This window comes from Acomys russatus, chromosome 17 (genome assembly GCF_903995435.1).
Source record: "Acomys russatus chromosome 17, mAcoRus1.1, whole genome shotgun sequence".
NCBI lineage: Eukaryota > Metazoa > Chordata > Mammalia > Rodentia > Muridae > Acomys > Acomys russatus.
The window spans coordinates 12,786,695-12,804,078 of NC_067153.1; the positions used below are offsets into that span (position 1 = coordinate 12,786,695).

The 17,384-nt window shown below is 43.8% G+C and overlaps 1 protein-coding gene across 1 annotated transcript in view; it reads left to right on the top strand.

Annotated features, from left to right (window-relative positions):
- Window positions 1-17,384, top strand: part of Col22a1 (collagen type XXII alpha 1 chain) — a 217,055-nt gene that overhangs the window by 149,558 nt on the left and 50,113 nt on the right. The window contains exons 46-48 of the mRNA XM_051159567.1: window positions 4,587-4,700; window positions 7,267-7,320; window positions 16,889-16,942. Coding sequence (XP_051015524.1) covers window positions 4,587-4,700; window positions 7,267-7,320; window positions 16,889-16,942 — 222 coding nt within the window. The remainder of the gene's footprint in view (window positions 1-4,586; window positions 4,701-7,266; window positions 7,321-16,888; window positions 16,943-17,384) is intronic.

The window sequence follows — 17,384 nt, forward strand, 5'->3', positions numbered from 1 at the left end:
CCTCAAACCTTTTTTTTTTTTTTTTTTTTTTTTTCTTCTTGAAAGAAATATCTGGTAGTATTAAAACAGCAGCAACAACATTGGTTATGAATTCACTGTGTGACCTGTACCTGGTACATCTGTATGATCCAATATGGCAGATACCAACCACATGCACCAAAGATTTCCTTTTGTTTTGTGTGTATGGGTGCTTTGCCTGTGTGTGTGAGAGAATGTGTGCTATATTCATGCAGTGCCCACAGTGGCCACAAGAGGGTGTTGGATCCCGTGGAACTGGAATTATAAATGACTTTGAGCTACCATGCAGATGCTGAGAATCAAAGTGGGTTCTCTGTAAGGACACTCAGTTTTCAACTCCTGTTTCTTCTCTCTTAGAGCCCATATGCATCTACCTAAAGTTAAATCCAGCTATAATTCATGGTCTTGATTGTACTAGGCACATTACAAGTACTTAGTGACCCTTCTAAATGAATTGTGAACTCCCTTATGAAACAATGTAGACATGGAACAGCAGTTCTCTGCAGGGTAATGTTGAAATGCTTTATGAAAACTATTTATTCAAATTTTAACTCTATGAGGTAGGTATGAATCATGGTACTGTTGTACATATGTGAAACTAGAGACACAAAGTGGGTCAATGGATAGAAGAGATTGTTTTGGAAACTGAATCCAATATTCATAATCAAAGGCTGTACTTGACCCCTGTATACAAATGTCTTCCCTTTGGAAAATGGCTGGAGGCAGAGTCAAACAGCCGGTTTCTGGTTCCTGCTGAGAAGGATAGAAATATAGGCCCACTGATGTAAGGACAAATACTGGTTCCTGTAGCCAACACACACCTGACTTGATGGATACTTAACAGGTTTCCAGAATGATGTTCTCTTTCTCTGAAAGATACAAAGCACTGAGCATATCTGGACAAGAATAAAATGAGACATGGCCAGAGTCATACCTGGAAGCTGAATTCTGGAGGTGCCCAGGTGCTTTGCTTAAGGGTCTTGATTATTGATTGATATGAATGATGAAGAGCTGGGCATGGGTGTGGCAGCCTTGAATTCAGATTCAGAAAGAAGCACTATGGTGATGGTGATGGTGATGGTGAAGGTGATGGAGATGGAGGACACGTAGCTAGCTCTACTCCAAGCCTTTGTCTCAACACTTCATATGATTGTAGGTCTCTACTAATTGTATTCTAAAAACCACTGGATGCCAGCAGGTCTCTGGTGAACATATGAACCCAATGGGTAAAAACTAAAACAAAACAACCACACAAAAATTGATAAGCTTGAGGCTTTTAATCTTCCTGTACATTGAGATCTATTAATGGAAAATCACATTTTATTAAAATATGAGGAGTAGAATTTCATAGATTTTTATTGACAGGAGAGATATTTTTTGTACCATCAAAGAGATTATAAAAATATTAGTTATTCATTGATTCCATCTCTTGTTTCTTAGAGGCTTTTATTAGCTTAGATAATTCTTCGTAGTTTTGTGGCTCTGGGGTTTGCATCAGAGCTCACTTCTCAGGATTTAATCTTTGGTATATCCCAATCTATATTCCAGCAATTACAGGAGGGTCAAACCTCACATCTCACTGTGGCAGCACTGAGACAGACATTAGCCCAATGCTTGCCCTCCATCTGCTATAAAGGATGCCATTGCATTCATCTGGGCAGATGTAAGCATAGAGAGAACAGGGGCACTGTGGTCAGTGCAGCTGGAAACCTTTAAAGTGTAGCCTGCACGCCTGGATTTGCCTGGAACTGTGTTTTTGGCTCTTACACTGGGTTCTGTGGCCACTGTGATCCTTTATGACAATCTAGTCCAGCTAACTGGGAACCAAGAAAACATCTTTCATTACAAAAATTACTGTTGCCTCTAAACGTTTTAGAACAGTATTGTGTCTCATCATGATAGCCTGGATACCACCTGGATAGAAGGTTCATCTCAGACCATCCTGTGAAATGGACTCATGTAGTTAGAACTGTGTTCACAGGGAGGGCAACTTCAGGGTGTCTCATTAAATGGCTCCCTTTATCTATCCCTCCCTTAAATTCTTGGGTGGTGTTCCGTTACTAACGTCCTTTTATAGGATAGGAGGTTGAGGAATGGATGAGTCTGTACATGGAGCAAGATATCAGTTTAGGTTGTAAAATAATAAACCTTGTGGGAACATATAGCCACTACACTTTATTGTGCTTACCCTCTCTGCCTGATGAAATGGTGGACACTTTCCATTCATTATTTTTTATCAGTGGACTTGAGATCTCCATTTCCCAAACAAGAAGATGAAAGCTCATACATGTGAGCACATATTCCAAGTGGACAGAAGCCTTATGAAGTCCTATGCCAGAGACATGAGGCTATATGCCAGGAGGGCCTGGTCAAGACCATCTGGTTGGAAAAAGGACCCTGTCCAGTCTCTAGGAATTCAGAGAATACATGACTCACACCTGATTGTGCATAGGATCTACGGAAACTGGGATTCCAGTGTATCAACAGTCAAGAAAAACATCAGTAGGACAGACAGTATTGGTGGTACTCACCTCCTCTTATGCTGACTGATGTTCCGGACAGTAGGCTGTGTCCAGCCTTCTTAATGAAACAGCTGGGACTGCTGATAGCTCTGATCTTCAGGGAACAGTTTTGCATAGCCTACAACTAGGAATGGTATGAATTTAAAGATTTGCTGGAAACAATAGAAAGTGGTAAAGATTTTATGTTTCCAAGTCCAGAAAAAGTCTTAGTGGCATGAATTTGTGCTGTCATCAAGCTAGTTTCATTCTTGCTCATCTGCCCCACCCACCAACTTAGTCATCAAAACACTATCTGCCAGCCATCTATCCATTCACCTGCCTATTCATATCTTCTAGTCATCCACCTACCCATATATCCATTTACCCATAGACACCTACATCCATCCATCTGTTCACCCATTCACTGTTGGAATGGTCAATTTATGCATCCCATTTAAAAGCACTGTAATAAAAAGCCTAGTTTCTTCTTGGGTCTTCTAATTTTAAAAGAAAGAAAGAAACCAATAAACGTAATTTCTTCCTCCATTTTATCTCACCCTTGCTTCATATAATCCAGCAATTATGCTATATACCTTCCAAATATTCAGTTTCTCAAACACCTTAAAGAAGATGGGGAAAGACATGAAAAGTCATGTTGGCTCTTTTGGTTTCATTTATTGAACTCAGCACCATGAAAGATTGTTTGCTGAGACTTGTCCCTGCGACGATAAAGATTGTCCCCACTCTCTCTACTTTGTGGAGAGAGAATGAACTTACAAGCAGCCCATCCAACAGTGAGACGAGTCCATGGGAGCATGACGAGACCACCATCCCTACCCAGATGCCATCAGGAAAGTTTAGAGTAGCAGACACATAGAATATGTCTGAGGATTACATAGGAGAGAAGCAAGAGAAAAGAGAACTTGCTTTTATGACAGAAAAACCACTTTCTGAGATTAGAGGTTAACCTCAGGTGAACATGGAATTTGTTGAGACTGTAGGCCATTGAGTATGAACCCATATAGCGGCCACATATTTGTTTGTTTTCTTTCTTGTTTGTTTTCGACCTCCCATGCAGAGCAGTGGACCTAAGCTAGTGCATTTTGTGTTGATTAACACCAGCCGCCCTTCAAATTATACAGTCAGTGGTCTCAGCACAGCGTATGGCTGACCAGGGGCTTCGCAAGCATCTGTTATGAATGAATAACGGGCCAATAACAATGGCCGATGACCTGAGCATCATCAAGCTAGCCTCACTATCTTCTTAGCCCCGCCTTTGTGCTATCTTATGTAATTTTACTATAAGAAGAGGGAAGGGGCATGCGTGAGAGAATGAATAGCAGAGCTTAGGAGGAGGTGATCCAACAGAGCGGGACAGGATATAGCTGGAATAGAGTCAGCTTACTTGATACGTCCCATGCTGTGAACGTTTCAAGATTTAGAGGTGACACAGACAAGTCTCGAACTTTCAATTTACTGCAGGAGCAGCATTTACCTGTCTGGAAGAACAAAGTTGAGTTCCTAGGAACATTTATTAAATGCTTGTCCTGGGAAAAGAACAGTGCTGAGCAGGGTCACAATGTGGCTTTGTGTCACAGCCAGGGCATACTGTGCTAGGTGCCTGTGGCCTCCTTTGTTCTCCTTTCTTAGGAAGCCACTTTACTTTGGCACACCACAGAGACTTTTCCTCCTGGCTTTGTTTGACTCTGTCCTCCGGGCAGAACATGCTATTTCTAGCAACACTAAGTGTTTGCCGTCACTGTGCACTCTTAATGTTTTTTTGTTCATGCTCACAGGCATTTTCACATGAATTTTGACATCATTTTCTCAGGCCATACTTCCAGCCAGGTGACTGGCTAGAACTAAGGAAAAATGGGGTAACAATCAAGACTCATTTATGCTGAGATAAATCCGGACATAAAAGTGCCTGGGCCATGACAATGCATCAATTTGGTTTTCCATCATTGTTGGCATTTATAACCAAATATTACCCAGAGGGGTAGGACCTGGGGCCACTTTGCCTCGCAAGTAACTGAATTACTTACCTAGTGTTTTCTCTTCTCCAAGGATGTATGCAATGACTGCCCTCCTGGTCCCCCAGGCCTCCCAGGTCTACCAGGCTTCAAAGGGGACAAGGGTCTCCCAGGAAAGCCAGGGAGAGAAGGTGCAGAAGGCAAAAAGGTAAGATGAAGGGGAGTCAAGGCTGCATTCCTGCAGTGAAGAATTCCAATGTCTAGATGCTCATTTCTTTAGGAGTATTCAGGCTTTGGGACTATTTAGATTGCAGGGGAATGCAAATAGGGCAGTCTGGACATCTGCAGGTCTGCGATTTCATCAAAGCATTGCCTGTGGCATTCCAATGCACAGTGATGGCTAGAAATCCGTGCTCCTTAGAGGGTCTCTCCCACTGCCACCTTCCATTCTGTCTATCTGACTTTGAGCTGTCTAGTAGTTCTAGAACAATGGGTCTTGTTATTCAGACCAGTTTTTGCCTGACACATGAGCAAAACCCAGGGACAACAGAACCTACTTCCTTCAGAGCCAGCAGTCTGGGGACTCTGAGCAATCTCTGTCTTCAAGATCCTCTCTCTCTCGTTAGCATTTTTATAGACAAACAGATCAGAGATGATAAATCAATTCAAATTTAGTTGTGTCATCTTGGCCAGCTGGTGTTTGTTTCAGAGATGTCCCCTTTGCCATTTATCATTTCCTTCTTAGTGGCAGGACAAGGTTCGCACACATCAAGGCCATTGGATTTTGCATCTATCCTGAGACATCAGATGACATCATCTCGAATTAAGGCTAACTCATAAGCCAGCTATCAGTAGTATGTACATAAAAGATTCCTTCCTTCAGGATAAAGTCTAAATGTAGTCTTCTAATATAGACTGTGAACTGCCGTTCTTACCCTTTTACCTGTATATTCACTTTGTCACTACCTAGCGTTGATACTCTATTACGTATGTACTGAGGCCCAATGGAACACACATGTAGCTTTGGTGCTTGTGAGACAGAAGAGGAAAATTCACAAGTTTGGAGCCATCCTGGACTATGTAATAAGTTTCAGGCCAGCCCAGATACATAGTGAGGCCTTGTATTATTTCCCTACCCCACATAAAAAATATATGTTCTGTATGTTGGTCAATATGTAGGTTCTGGAGAAATCCAAAATAAAAAGCTTGAGTTCTGGCTCTTATGGGGGTCACGGGCTGGCTTGGGTAGTGGAAGAATAAACCTCTCCATAAATGCAGGAAAAAAGGTTTTGATATTGAATAAGTATCCAGGCAGAATGTGTTACACACTGCAGGCAACATGCTAAGAGGCTAATACAGCAAAGAGAATTCCCACTTCATATACACAAGGGAGTCAGTTACCCATTGTAGGAATTTTCTTGAGATAAACCACAGTAAGCCCTTTAATAAAAGGACTCAACAGAATCCATCCATATTTGCCTTAGATTCACTAAGAACGGTAATACTGCGGCATCTGAGGTGGGGGCATAGGGAGAGAGAGAGAGGAGAGAGAGGAGGGAGAGGGAGAGAGAGAGAGAAAAGGAGGAGAGAGGAGATGAGGGGAGAGGAGAGGAGAGGAGAGGAGAAGAGAGGCGAAGGGAAGAGAGGAGAGGAGAGAGAGGAGAGCCACTTAAGTTGAACATGTGGTTACTGGCAGGAGTCCTCACTTTGGGGTGCTGCCAGCAGGTGGCTTTTGGTGTGGCAGCTACAGATCACTCAAAGAGAGTTTTAGATCAATCCTTTCAGGAGTCCTCACAACACAGTCTTCCATCACAGTGCCAGCAATGAGGTGTGCATCCATGGGCTGAAAACCAATAGCAATGGCAATTGCCATTCAAGCTCTTCTGAAGGTCAGGCCTACTCTTCTCTGTTCTTCCTGGCAGGAGCTGCTGGGTGTCTATGATCCCCATCCTGCCCTCCAGGGAAACTCCTCTTTGGCATTGACCAGCTACCATTCTGGGTGTTACAAAGCAAGAACAACCACCACAAAGTGCCTACTGTGTGTACTCATGCATGTGCATGCACACATAAAGCACATGGGCACGCACAGTGAGACACCCCAACTCCATCACTCTGGCAGAACTTCCCACCCTGAGTGCACTGGATATTTATGAGTTCATCACACTTTTGCTCAAAACAGTAGGTGTACATGGCTGCGTTGCTTAGTTCTGGAACAGGCGTCGCTGTGGTGGCCTTCAAGCCCTGGGCTACAATTCCTTTAAGTTCTGTGTGACAGTCAGTCAAAGTCTGCCCAGGGCTTTCAGCTTAGTGCTGGGCTTCACACTGTACCAGTCCGTCTTCCCACGCGACCGTGCCAGGCAGCTGTCCAATGTGGTTGAGACTAGGAAGCTGGTTTTCCTCAAATGAGTAGTTAAAGAAGGATCAAATGTGAAGGAGGCGGCACAAGGCCAGAGCTAGACAGCTTTCACTCTGATTGCAAAGGCAGCCCACTATTAATTCCCACTATTGGTCACAGGCACCAATTATGTGAACGTGGGCGTGGGGGTCGGGTGGGGTGGTGTTGGGCCACCTTGATAACTAGATAACCACGTCATTACTAGCTAGACATACTAGTGACGGTTAGACCTATGATTTTATGGCCACGTTTGATACCATCGCCTGCCTATACCTTTTGCCCATACATGAGGAAGAGTCTGGTTGCCTTGTAAGGCTGATGAGCTTTGTCTCGCAATTATATATTCTTAATTTTCTATGTCATTTTGTCTCTGCTACAGGGAGATACTGGACCCCAAGGCCTCCCAGGACCTCCAGGAGTAGCTGGACCACAGGTCAGTGAATCCCATAAACAGCCTATATTCTCCCACTTCACTGCTTCATCTAAGTCCGAGGCAAGTGATGCCTAATGGTGTTAACATCTGGGAAGTCAGTCTCCAGGTTGTGTTTCTGACTCTTTAGTGACTTCGAAAGCTCAGTGCAGGCTGTGGGCCTCAGTTTCCCATCTTCAAACACCTGCTATGCACAGTATAACCGTTGAGGGTGTTAGAATGTGTGGTACTTACTGGATAATAGTGAATTTGGTATCAGACACCTCACATTCACTGCATAGAATAAAACAGCTTCCAAGGGAGTACTAGAACTCAGTTATAGGATGGCTAAAATAACGTGATCAATTAAAAAGCAGTGAGGAGTGTGCTTCATAAATGTGGGCTCTGTGCTATTCTCATAGGAAAATGAGGCACACATTTAAAATCAGCTGTGTGAAGCCACAGAGATGCAAAGAGGCCACCAGGGAGTCTCAAGCAAGGAGCAAGCAGGGAAATGCTCTCTGCCTGTTAGAGCAAGTGCTACTGGCCTGGAGCCACCGGGGCTGTTGGGGTCAGGACTCAGCAATAAGAAGAAAATTCACAGAGCTGGGATAGGGACATGAGAGGTAGACTCACCTCGCATCCTTCTCCCCCTCCATACTTGGTACTCTCTGGTCTCCTGTGTCTTTAGTGTTAGTAGTGAGGGAGGACCGGTTCTTTGCATCTCTTTTTGTGTCCTGTCTGGATGGAGTGTCACTCTTCTAATAGCGTGGGTAACAAGGATGTGAGGGCAGGAGCTAGACAAGAGCTTGGACTCTCGGCCGATGACCTTAGGAGAGTTTCTTAACTTCTCTGCCTTCCTGTTTTAATAAACTGGGGAGTGTCACCATGACAACTGAAGGTAAAATGCTGTCATCCACACCTGGTAACTTACAGACTCAGTTTATTGTTGTTTCAGCCCTTGGGGCCACAGCCTGTGGAAGGGCCCGAAAGATGGTAGATATAAAAATCTAAGAAGAAGCCAGAAAACTCAGTAACCAAGATGGAAAAAAAATACTTTAATGTAATACCATTGGGAAACTTGAAATGAACATGGTAGACTCAAAAGGAACAAAAACAAAATCAAAATTTAAACCAAGGCAAGACCACCTCCCCACATGGCTCCTCACCTCCTCTCTGCTAGTCCAGATGGTCAGAAGCCATGTTTGGTTAAATTTCAAAATTCTCTTCATTTGGATTCTCTTAATTGATTTTAGACTTTAAAAAAAAAATGTTGCTTGGGGTTGTACTTTAATCTTGGCTACTGAGTTTTTTTCTTTTTTTTTTCTTTTTTCCTTTTTATTTTTAATTTATTCATATTACATCTCGATTGTTAGCCTTTCCCCTGTTTCCTCCCATTCTTCCCTCCCTCCCATTTCTCCCCTTCTCCCCTCCCCTATGTCTGTGACTGATGGAGACCTCCTCCCCCTATATATGCTCTCAGAATATCAAGTCTCTTCTTGGTAACTAGCTATCCTTCCTCTGAGTGCCACCAGGTCTCCCCATCGGGGGACATGGTCAGAAAAGGGGCACCAGAGTTCGTGTGAGAGTCAGATCTCACTCTCCACTCAACGGTGGAGAGTATCATGTTCGTCGGCTAGGTCTTGGTAGGGGTTCGAAGCTTACTGCCTATATTCTCCTTGGCTGGTGCCTTAGTTTGAGGAGGACCCCAGGATCCAGATCTGCCTGTCATAAAGTTCTTCTTGTAGGTTTCCAGGACCCTGTGGGTCCTACTATTTCCTCTTTCTTCCATGAGCTTGGGTTGATGAGATGGCTCAGTAGGGAAGAGCACTTGCTACCTAGCCATGTGGCCTGAGTTTGACCCCTGGATCCTGTGTGAGTGGAAGGAGAAACTGGACTCCTGAGAGTGGTCCTCTGACCACTACCCAAAATAAATAAGTACATGTAAAACATTTGCAAAGGTGAGTGCTTGCCTTGCTTTAGACCCTCGGCCCTTCCATATTGTGTTGAATGATTTTAGATTAATTCATGTTTATTTTGTGTACATAAGTGTTTCCCTTGAATGTAAGTATGTACACCACATGTACAAAGTGCCCGTGGAAGCTAGAAGAGGCCATTGGATCCTCTAGACCTAGTTACAGATAGGTGTGAGCTGCCATGTAAGTACAGCAAGATGAACCTAGGGCCTCTGCATGAGCAGCTAGCACTCTCACAGCTTCATTCTTACTACTATCACAAAGCAGTGAATCAAACAAGTAAAAGCCAAGAAGTCTGACCAAAATCAGAGGACAGATCATGATGAGAAATAGCTAAGTCTCCTAGGCCGTGCCTGGCAGGTTGAGATGAGTACCACTTGTGGTCCGTACGTACACTTTATCAAGATTTAGATGGTTTTGTCTCAGTTAAGAGTTTGGCCCCTTCTGTCACAGACCTAGGAGATGGGAACAGGATGATAGAGAGAGGGAAGGAGGAACAGGAAGAGACAAACAAGGGGATAAAATTGAGATGTAATCTGAATAAATTATTATTTTTAAAAAGGAAAAAAAAAGAATTTGGCTTCAAAACCTGCCATTATTAGTTATCATTGTAAACAGACCAGGAGATTTTGCCAAGAGTAGTTTTACATTGAGCAATACCGAGATAGTAGCATCACCAAATGTCCCACTACTCACTGCATGCAGACCTCCCCTGGAGAACTCTGTGCAGTAACTTCAGCTGTTTCTCAGTTGACCTTTGCTGCCATTATGCTAGCTGCAAGGCTTACCTCTAACAAGAAGGAGTCTTTGTCCAGGGGCAAGCGAGAATCAATTAAACCATTGCATCTCCTGTATTGGAAACAGACTATTTTTTTTTTTTCTGTCATCTCAACTTAGCAGGGAGCATTGGTGTTTTGAAACAATGTTTCCATTCTTGTTCTCTTACTATTTATTCCAAGGGAAGGGTGCTCTTTAAACGTTTTGAAAGAGCTGTGGCCAGAAAAAGAACAAAGCTCAGTGCCGTGTCTGAAAGCCCAGGCTCTTGTTCCTCCACTTGGTAACTGGTGATGACCTTGAAAAGTCTTTGGGCTTATGGAGAACCCTTCGTTACAGTGTCCTTAGGACCAGGCTTCTGCCTATGTGATATGGCCTCCTGCTGTGCTCAACATGATCCTGTGAGGGAGACTGTTTCATTGTACAGATAAGGAGACTAGAGTTTAGCAAGACAAGAGTCCAGGAACCAAGCCTGCAGATAGTGTAGCTGAAGCTGACCTGCAAGTCCATAGTTCATCACACTTCTAGCTGCTCTAATGGCAACACCGTCACCATCACAGCCTCTACTGGAGAGCAGTGCTCCATTATCCTAGGCTGAAGGTAAGACCCCTGGCATAGCCTATCCTTGCCGCCATACACTGTTGATGGATGAATCAAGGAGAGCTTGATGCCTCCTTAGAGTACACACAGGTTGGTGCCCTTGTTCTTGATTTCCACTTTCTCTCCTCTTCACTTGTTCCGTGCCACTTGCCCCAAAACAGACTTGTTTCTTCCCTGTGTATCCTCACCCATCAAACAACATCTTTGCAAGATTTATGGACACAGAGATGACTTTGTCAGCAGAAAATGTTGCCCATGACAGAGAAGCAATGATCGGTTAGCATCCTTTGGTTGGTAAAGACCTTGAGTGTTCATTGGTCTCCCTGCATTGCCAAGAGGGTCTGGCTCTTCGGTTTGCTGCTGTGACTCAGTATCTGGCCAGCAGCCTCCTGTGATTCACCCTGTATGCTGAGGAACTCAGCACCATGGATAGCGTTAGAGCTCCATCTGAGTAGTTTAGAAGCTCCAGGAGCAGAGCCCAGAGACTGGGTGCTCTTATGCTCGCCATCCTTGTAGAAGAAGAACACGGAGTAAGGAGTAAGATGGCAGTCATGGGAACACGTGGTTCTTCAATCATCTGTAAGAGCTTCTCTTGCGTGGTAATGATGAGGGCTTAACAGCTGCCTCTGAAAAGCATTTTATTTCCTGCTCAGTGCACATCCTCAACCGGGTCATGTGTGTGTAATGGGACCCTAAAATGGATATGGAGATACCCCAGAAAGCAGACATCCTCTCTGGGAAGTCATAGGTAATTCTGAGGACACAGGTAGTACTTAACTACTGTTTCTATTGGCAGCTAGTATACAAGAACCCCATCCTTTAGAGGTCACCAGGGCCTTTTGCTCAATAATGTCTTTATAAGCAGGCACATCCACCATCCACAGGTGGTCAGTCCTGGGCAGTATCGCTACAGGTTCCCTTTAACATCTTCCTTACAAGTCAGGTAGTACAGGGAGAGGTCAGATATAGGCCTCCCTCTTGATGGAGGGAAAAACCCAATAATCTGGTGGGAGCATACAGAGAAGGTGGTGTGGCTGAAGGCTCTTACATTGGCAGACACAGGCTTGGTTTTGGAAGCTGGTATCTCTCCAAACTCCCCTGCCTTCCGATACCTGAATGAATTGACTTACTAATTGCAGTAACTGGACATTCTGTCAACTTCTCTGAATCTTCGGTTTGTTATTTAAAGATGCTGACTGGAAAGATGCTTTGCTCATGAATTTTAGTATTTCAAACCCTGATTATAACTCTAGTTGGAAAATCTAAGTGATACGGAGTGTCTAGGAACCAAACAAAAGAACATTTTTAAAGTCCAGGATGTAGGAAGCATTTAATACACATGACTGTGGTTATCCTCCAGGTGCTGAGGTCATTGAACTTAATAACAAACACAATAGATGTCTGGAGAAGAATAGATACATTTAAAGAAACCAGTGTCATGGGACCAGAAGTGACCTGTGATGCCTCCTGGAGAGGTGGATTTTAGTTGCACTGAGGGATTAGGCAGGATTTGCTGTGCATTTGGAGGATGTTTTCTAGGCAGGAAACAGCTGGGCCTTCTGTGAGAGGAGCTGGAAGAGTTCATGCCCTCTCCTCCACAGCTCACAGACCCCATGAGGAGATCCAGCAGATGCGACTTGCAAAGGACAGCACAAAGGCAGGCACTAAATAATGGAAGCACAAATAAAATGCTTCCATGGTTTCCAAATGATGGCTTATATTAATTTATAGTTGTATTAAAAAGCAAATCAAAATCTCCTTCCAACCTAAGAAGCCTCCCCTCAAAGGTAGACAAAGAAACAATCTTCTCACCATGCAAACGCTGATGCAGAATGCAGTGTGCACCACAGCCTGGGTAGGAGGCTGGAGATTCAGAACAACTTGAGTCTTAGGTAGCCAGTCTGTAGGGTTGACCTCAGCACGCATGTATGTCTCAGGAAGTGCTAATCAGTACTAAGATAGAGGACATGGTGACGCCCACATACACCCAGTTCTTCAGCCACATTCACTCCAGATAGGCCAGGTCCCTGGTGTTCTGCAGTAAGCTAGCTGCCTTACATACTGTAGAATCAAGGGCATTATACAAGCATCTCCAGTCTTTGTCACAGGGGCTGACTTTGTGCCTGTGATCCAGACTGCTGGCAATGCTAGTCGCTTGCCTTCCAGCAGGAACTGGAAAAGGGAGGTGTATTTTCTCCCTTGTTTATTAAATTCCAGAGAGATGATTATTAGGCTATGAGAAAGAAATTAATTGAGTCCCTGGCAATAAGTAGGCAGAGCATTTGTGTATTAGTTACTTTTCTATTGCGGTGATAAAGCACAGCCGTGAGAAGCAGGTCATCAGGCCCTTGGAGTATGCCTTGCCCTGGATCCCTCCTGTGCCCCCGTTCTCTACTTCATGGCTTCTCTGATACAAACTTTTCTGCTCTCTCATGCTGCTGCTTCTGCCATTATGATTGATAGCTTTGAAAATGTGAACCAAAATAAATAATTCAGCCATGCAAAAGTAACAGAGACACAAGCATTTTAAGAAAACCATGTGCGTGTGGAATGATATGGTCCCTTGCTATTTCTTTATTTACTTATCATTCATTTGTTCATTTATTTTAATATAGAAACAGGTTTACTGATATTCTGTGACTGACTATTTGAAAGAGATATCAGGCAAAATGTGCCCAATATAGCTTCTTTTTAAAAATTAAAAAAAAATGAGATTATAATCACAACATTTCTCCCTTCCTCCCTTCAAATACTCCCTCCTGGCTCTCCTTCAAATTCATCTCTTTTTTTCATTAATTTTTTACTGCATTCATATGTGTATGTACATATACATATTCCTAAGTATAACCTGCTCAGTCTGTAGAATGTTACTCATATATACATCTTTAGGGTTTATTTACCATTTGATACATTTGGAATGCTTTTGCCCAGGGAAGACTGCTCCTCCTACTCTCAGCACTCCTTAGTTGCCTGTAGTTCTTTGTGTAGGGTTGAGTTGCAAAGTAAGAATGAGGCATTTGGAAAGGTTGATCAATAAGCATCTAAGGAGACCCCAGCTAGTAAAATGAGCCTGTAGCTTTGGAAGGATAAAGGCCCTGGGAAAGCGGGACTTAGACCTGTCTTTTTTTTTTTTTTTTTTTTTTTTTTAATTTATTCTTGTTACATCTCAATGTTTATCCCATCCCTTGTATCCTCTCATTTCTCCCCCCCTCCCCCATTTTCCCATTATTCCCCTCCCCAGTGACTGTTCCTGAGGGGGATTACCTCCCCCTGTATATTCTCATAGGGTATCAAGTCTCTTCTTGGCAACCTGCTGTCCTTCCTCTGAGTGCCACCAGGTCTCCCCCTCCAGGGGACATGGTCAAATGTGAGGCACCAGAGTACATGAGAAAGTCATATCACACTCTCCACTCAACTGTGGAGAATATTCTGACCATTGGCTAGATCTGGGAAGAGGTTTAAAGATTACCCCCTGTATTGTCCTTGGCTGGTGCCTTAGTTTGCGCGGGACCCCTGGGCCCAAATCTGCCTATCATATTGTTCTACTTGTAGATTTCTAGGACCCTCTGTATCCTTTTATTTTGCTATTCTCCCATGCGTCTCTCATTTAGAGTCCCAATAGGATGCCCTCCCCTCTGTCCCAGTTTCCTGGTAAGTGACTTAGACCTGTCTTTTGATGGTTGTATTTCTAATGTACAATCATGTGCCTCATCTGCTGTCAACATGCTTGATCTGCCTTCTGCACCATCAAGTAAATCTCAGGGAATCAGAAACCATACAGACGGGGCATCATTGCCTCAGGAAAGAGTCAGGGAACTAAATTCATGGATATTTGATAATTAGACAGTTTCAGACCTAGGACCTGGCTTAGGTCTTGGAGTTTGCTTTCATGCTCTGTGACCTTAGGTGGATGATTAAACCTGCTAATTAATTGATTATTATTTTTTAAATGTCAAAGTCTCACATTTCCCAAACTAGTCTGGAACTCATTATGTAAATGAAAATTACCTTGAACCCCTTCACCTCCTGTCTTCCCTACCCAATTGAAGGGATTATAGCTAGTGCCATTGTTCTTAGCTCAGGTTTCTTTTTTGCGGGGGCGGGGGGGGGGATTTCTTATCAGTCTGCAAAGGCCAAGGTCAAAAGTGTTTCAATGGCTGAATCAGATGTCTTAGTCATATTACGTACTTAGCCATGAGCTCAGCGTATAGATAAAGAGCTGCATGTAGCAGGGTCTTTTGTGGAAAGCCCTGACAGAGTGCCCCAGCAGGGCAGGGGCTCCAGAAATGTCAGATCTCTTTCTGGAAGGAAGTGAGTCATGCTTGGGGGTGGCTGTTTGTGCAGATCTTCGGTGCAGTGGGCACAGAGACAGGGACAACTGTGGGCACCTGAGATGCTGGCATTTTTACTGTTGCCAGCTGACTGTTGAAACCACTCTGCAGATAGGTGGAAGAATTGGGATTTGAAAAGAATACATTTACCTTTAAGGCCAATTGTCCTGAATGTCAGCGAGGCAGTATGCAGCACTTCTTTGATTATAAAGTGGCTGCAGACAGAGTGCCAACTTTAGACACCTAGATATAATAGCACGTGAAGGTGTCAGAATAAGATTTTTCTGCCTGTGAACCATTTTCTTCCTTCCTGTAAACAATGGCACCTAGCACTTCATAAGCATCCGTTTATCTAACCCTCACAGCACGGTCTAGGGACTGAAAGAGTGTCATTAGCATGAAACCATGGCATCAGTGAGCTGCTGTGTGTCGGAAGGAGCTGGGTGGAAAGAGGTCTGGACTTCACATCTCATGAGAAAAATGTGGGTCTCTGGACACCCTAACATTGAATTTCCCCCACCCCCAAATCCTGGATGGATAAATTAACATCTAGGAAGGGGTATGGCCTGCTTTAGGGTGCAGAGATGAGGAGGGACAGGAAGGAAAGCAGTGCTAGACTGGTTCACTGTCAAGGACTCTTCACAGCAAAGCTGGTTATTTTCAAGGAATTCAAGTGCTACTGCTTAACAGTGTTTAATGGAATACATTTGTTAATACAGTAAGTACATTTGGTGTAGCGGCTCACTTCTGCAATCTTAGCACTTGGGAGGCCGAGGCAGGAATGGTGATAAAAGTGTGAGCCCAGGCTAGGCTACATAGTGAGTTCCAGGCCAGCCTTGGATACAGCATAAAAAGCCTGTCTTATTAAAAAAAAAAAAAAACAAAACAAAACCAAAATATATAAAAGCCATGTGTAGTCGCTCACAGCTGTATTCCCAATACTTATGACGCAAGTACAGATGCACTGCCATGAGTTTGAGGCTAACCTGGGCTACATAGTTCCAGGACAGCCTAGGCTATAGTTTAAAAATATGTATCAAACCCAAAACAAACAGAGCAACACCCCTTTCCCCAAACATGCTAAGTAAACTGGACGAAGTGGCCACACCCATAGTTCCAGTACTTGTTGGGGCGAGGGCTGGAGAATTAGGAGTTCAAGGCTCTCCTCAGCTATGTAGTAAAGTCGGAGTCAGTTGAGCATTACGCAATTCTGTGCTTTTATCAAGTCTTCAAATTCTTTATCAAATTATTGCTGCCAACCATGGTGATGGTAGACAGAAGCAAGTCCTGCTTGAAAGGTTGCTGGTGAAATTGTTTAGCTGAGTTTTAGATTCCTCAGCGGAGAATAAGCTGTTGCCAGTTGGTCTGATGCTATGTATTTTAATGCTAATTACTGGCCTCCAAGATCTGGTCCCTGCTCATGTGTACCTGTCCTTCCTGTGTAAACCTTGCTTCATTTAATTTAAAGTGCTTAGTTAATTTAAAAAACAAAAACAAAAACGCTGAAGCTTGGGGTTTGGCTGAAGGAAGGGAGGCGGAGTTTGTGGTTCACAGGCTGGGGACCAAGGGCTACAAGGCAGAGCAGGAGGAGTAAGGAATTCAGGATCCAGGTAGAAGGAACTGGAACTCAGCTAAACAATTGTTAAAGAGTACTAAAGCCATGAGTGTGACTGGCTTCCATCTTGCTACATGATAGTTAATACCTCCAATGCTTTAAAATAGGTAGAATTTATGAACTTGTGTTTTTAAAATGTTGATTTTATTAATTTGATAAATACGTATTTGTAATATCGCCAAAAAAAAAAAAAAAAAAAAAAAAAAAAGAGTACTAAAGCCTACTTTTCTGTTTGCCTTGTAGCTCCAGTGGAGTTTTCTCTGACTTGATTTGTCTTTTCTGTTTTTCCTTCCCAGGGAAGCCAAGGAGAGCGTGGTGCAGAGGGTGAGGTGGGACAGAAAGGCGACCAGGTACAGCCTATTTCTGTCATGAAGAAGCTACCACTGTAAGAAAGGCGTCACTCAGCAGTGTTCACCCACTGCTTCTGATGCCACCCTTGCCTCTTCTGTGCCTGAAGAGCAAAGTTTGACTCTTGCTTTTCTGCTTTCCTTCTCCATCTTTCTGCTGACTCTTGTCCTCATCTATCTCCCAGTTGTCTGAGGAGCCGCCATCTTTCCATTTTCCCCCTCCCCGGCGCATGCTTCTCCCTCACTGAAGTGGTTTTCATTCTCTAGGAAACACCTCTTTATCCCTCCCACCATTTCTTGAGGCTGCCAACTTTATACTCTCATGGTACTATTTAAAGTGTTTCATAGCAGTCCTTGAGCCGGTCGGTGCCCACTCAGTCTAGCTGGACCTCTTTCCTAACACATGGGAGGATGGCACCAATACTGAAGATCCGTCCTTCATGCC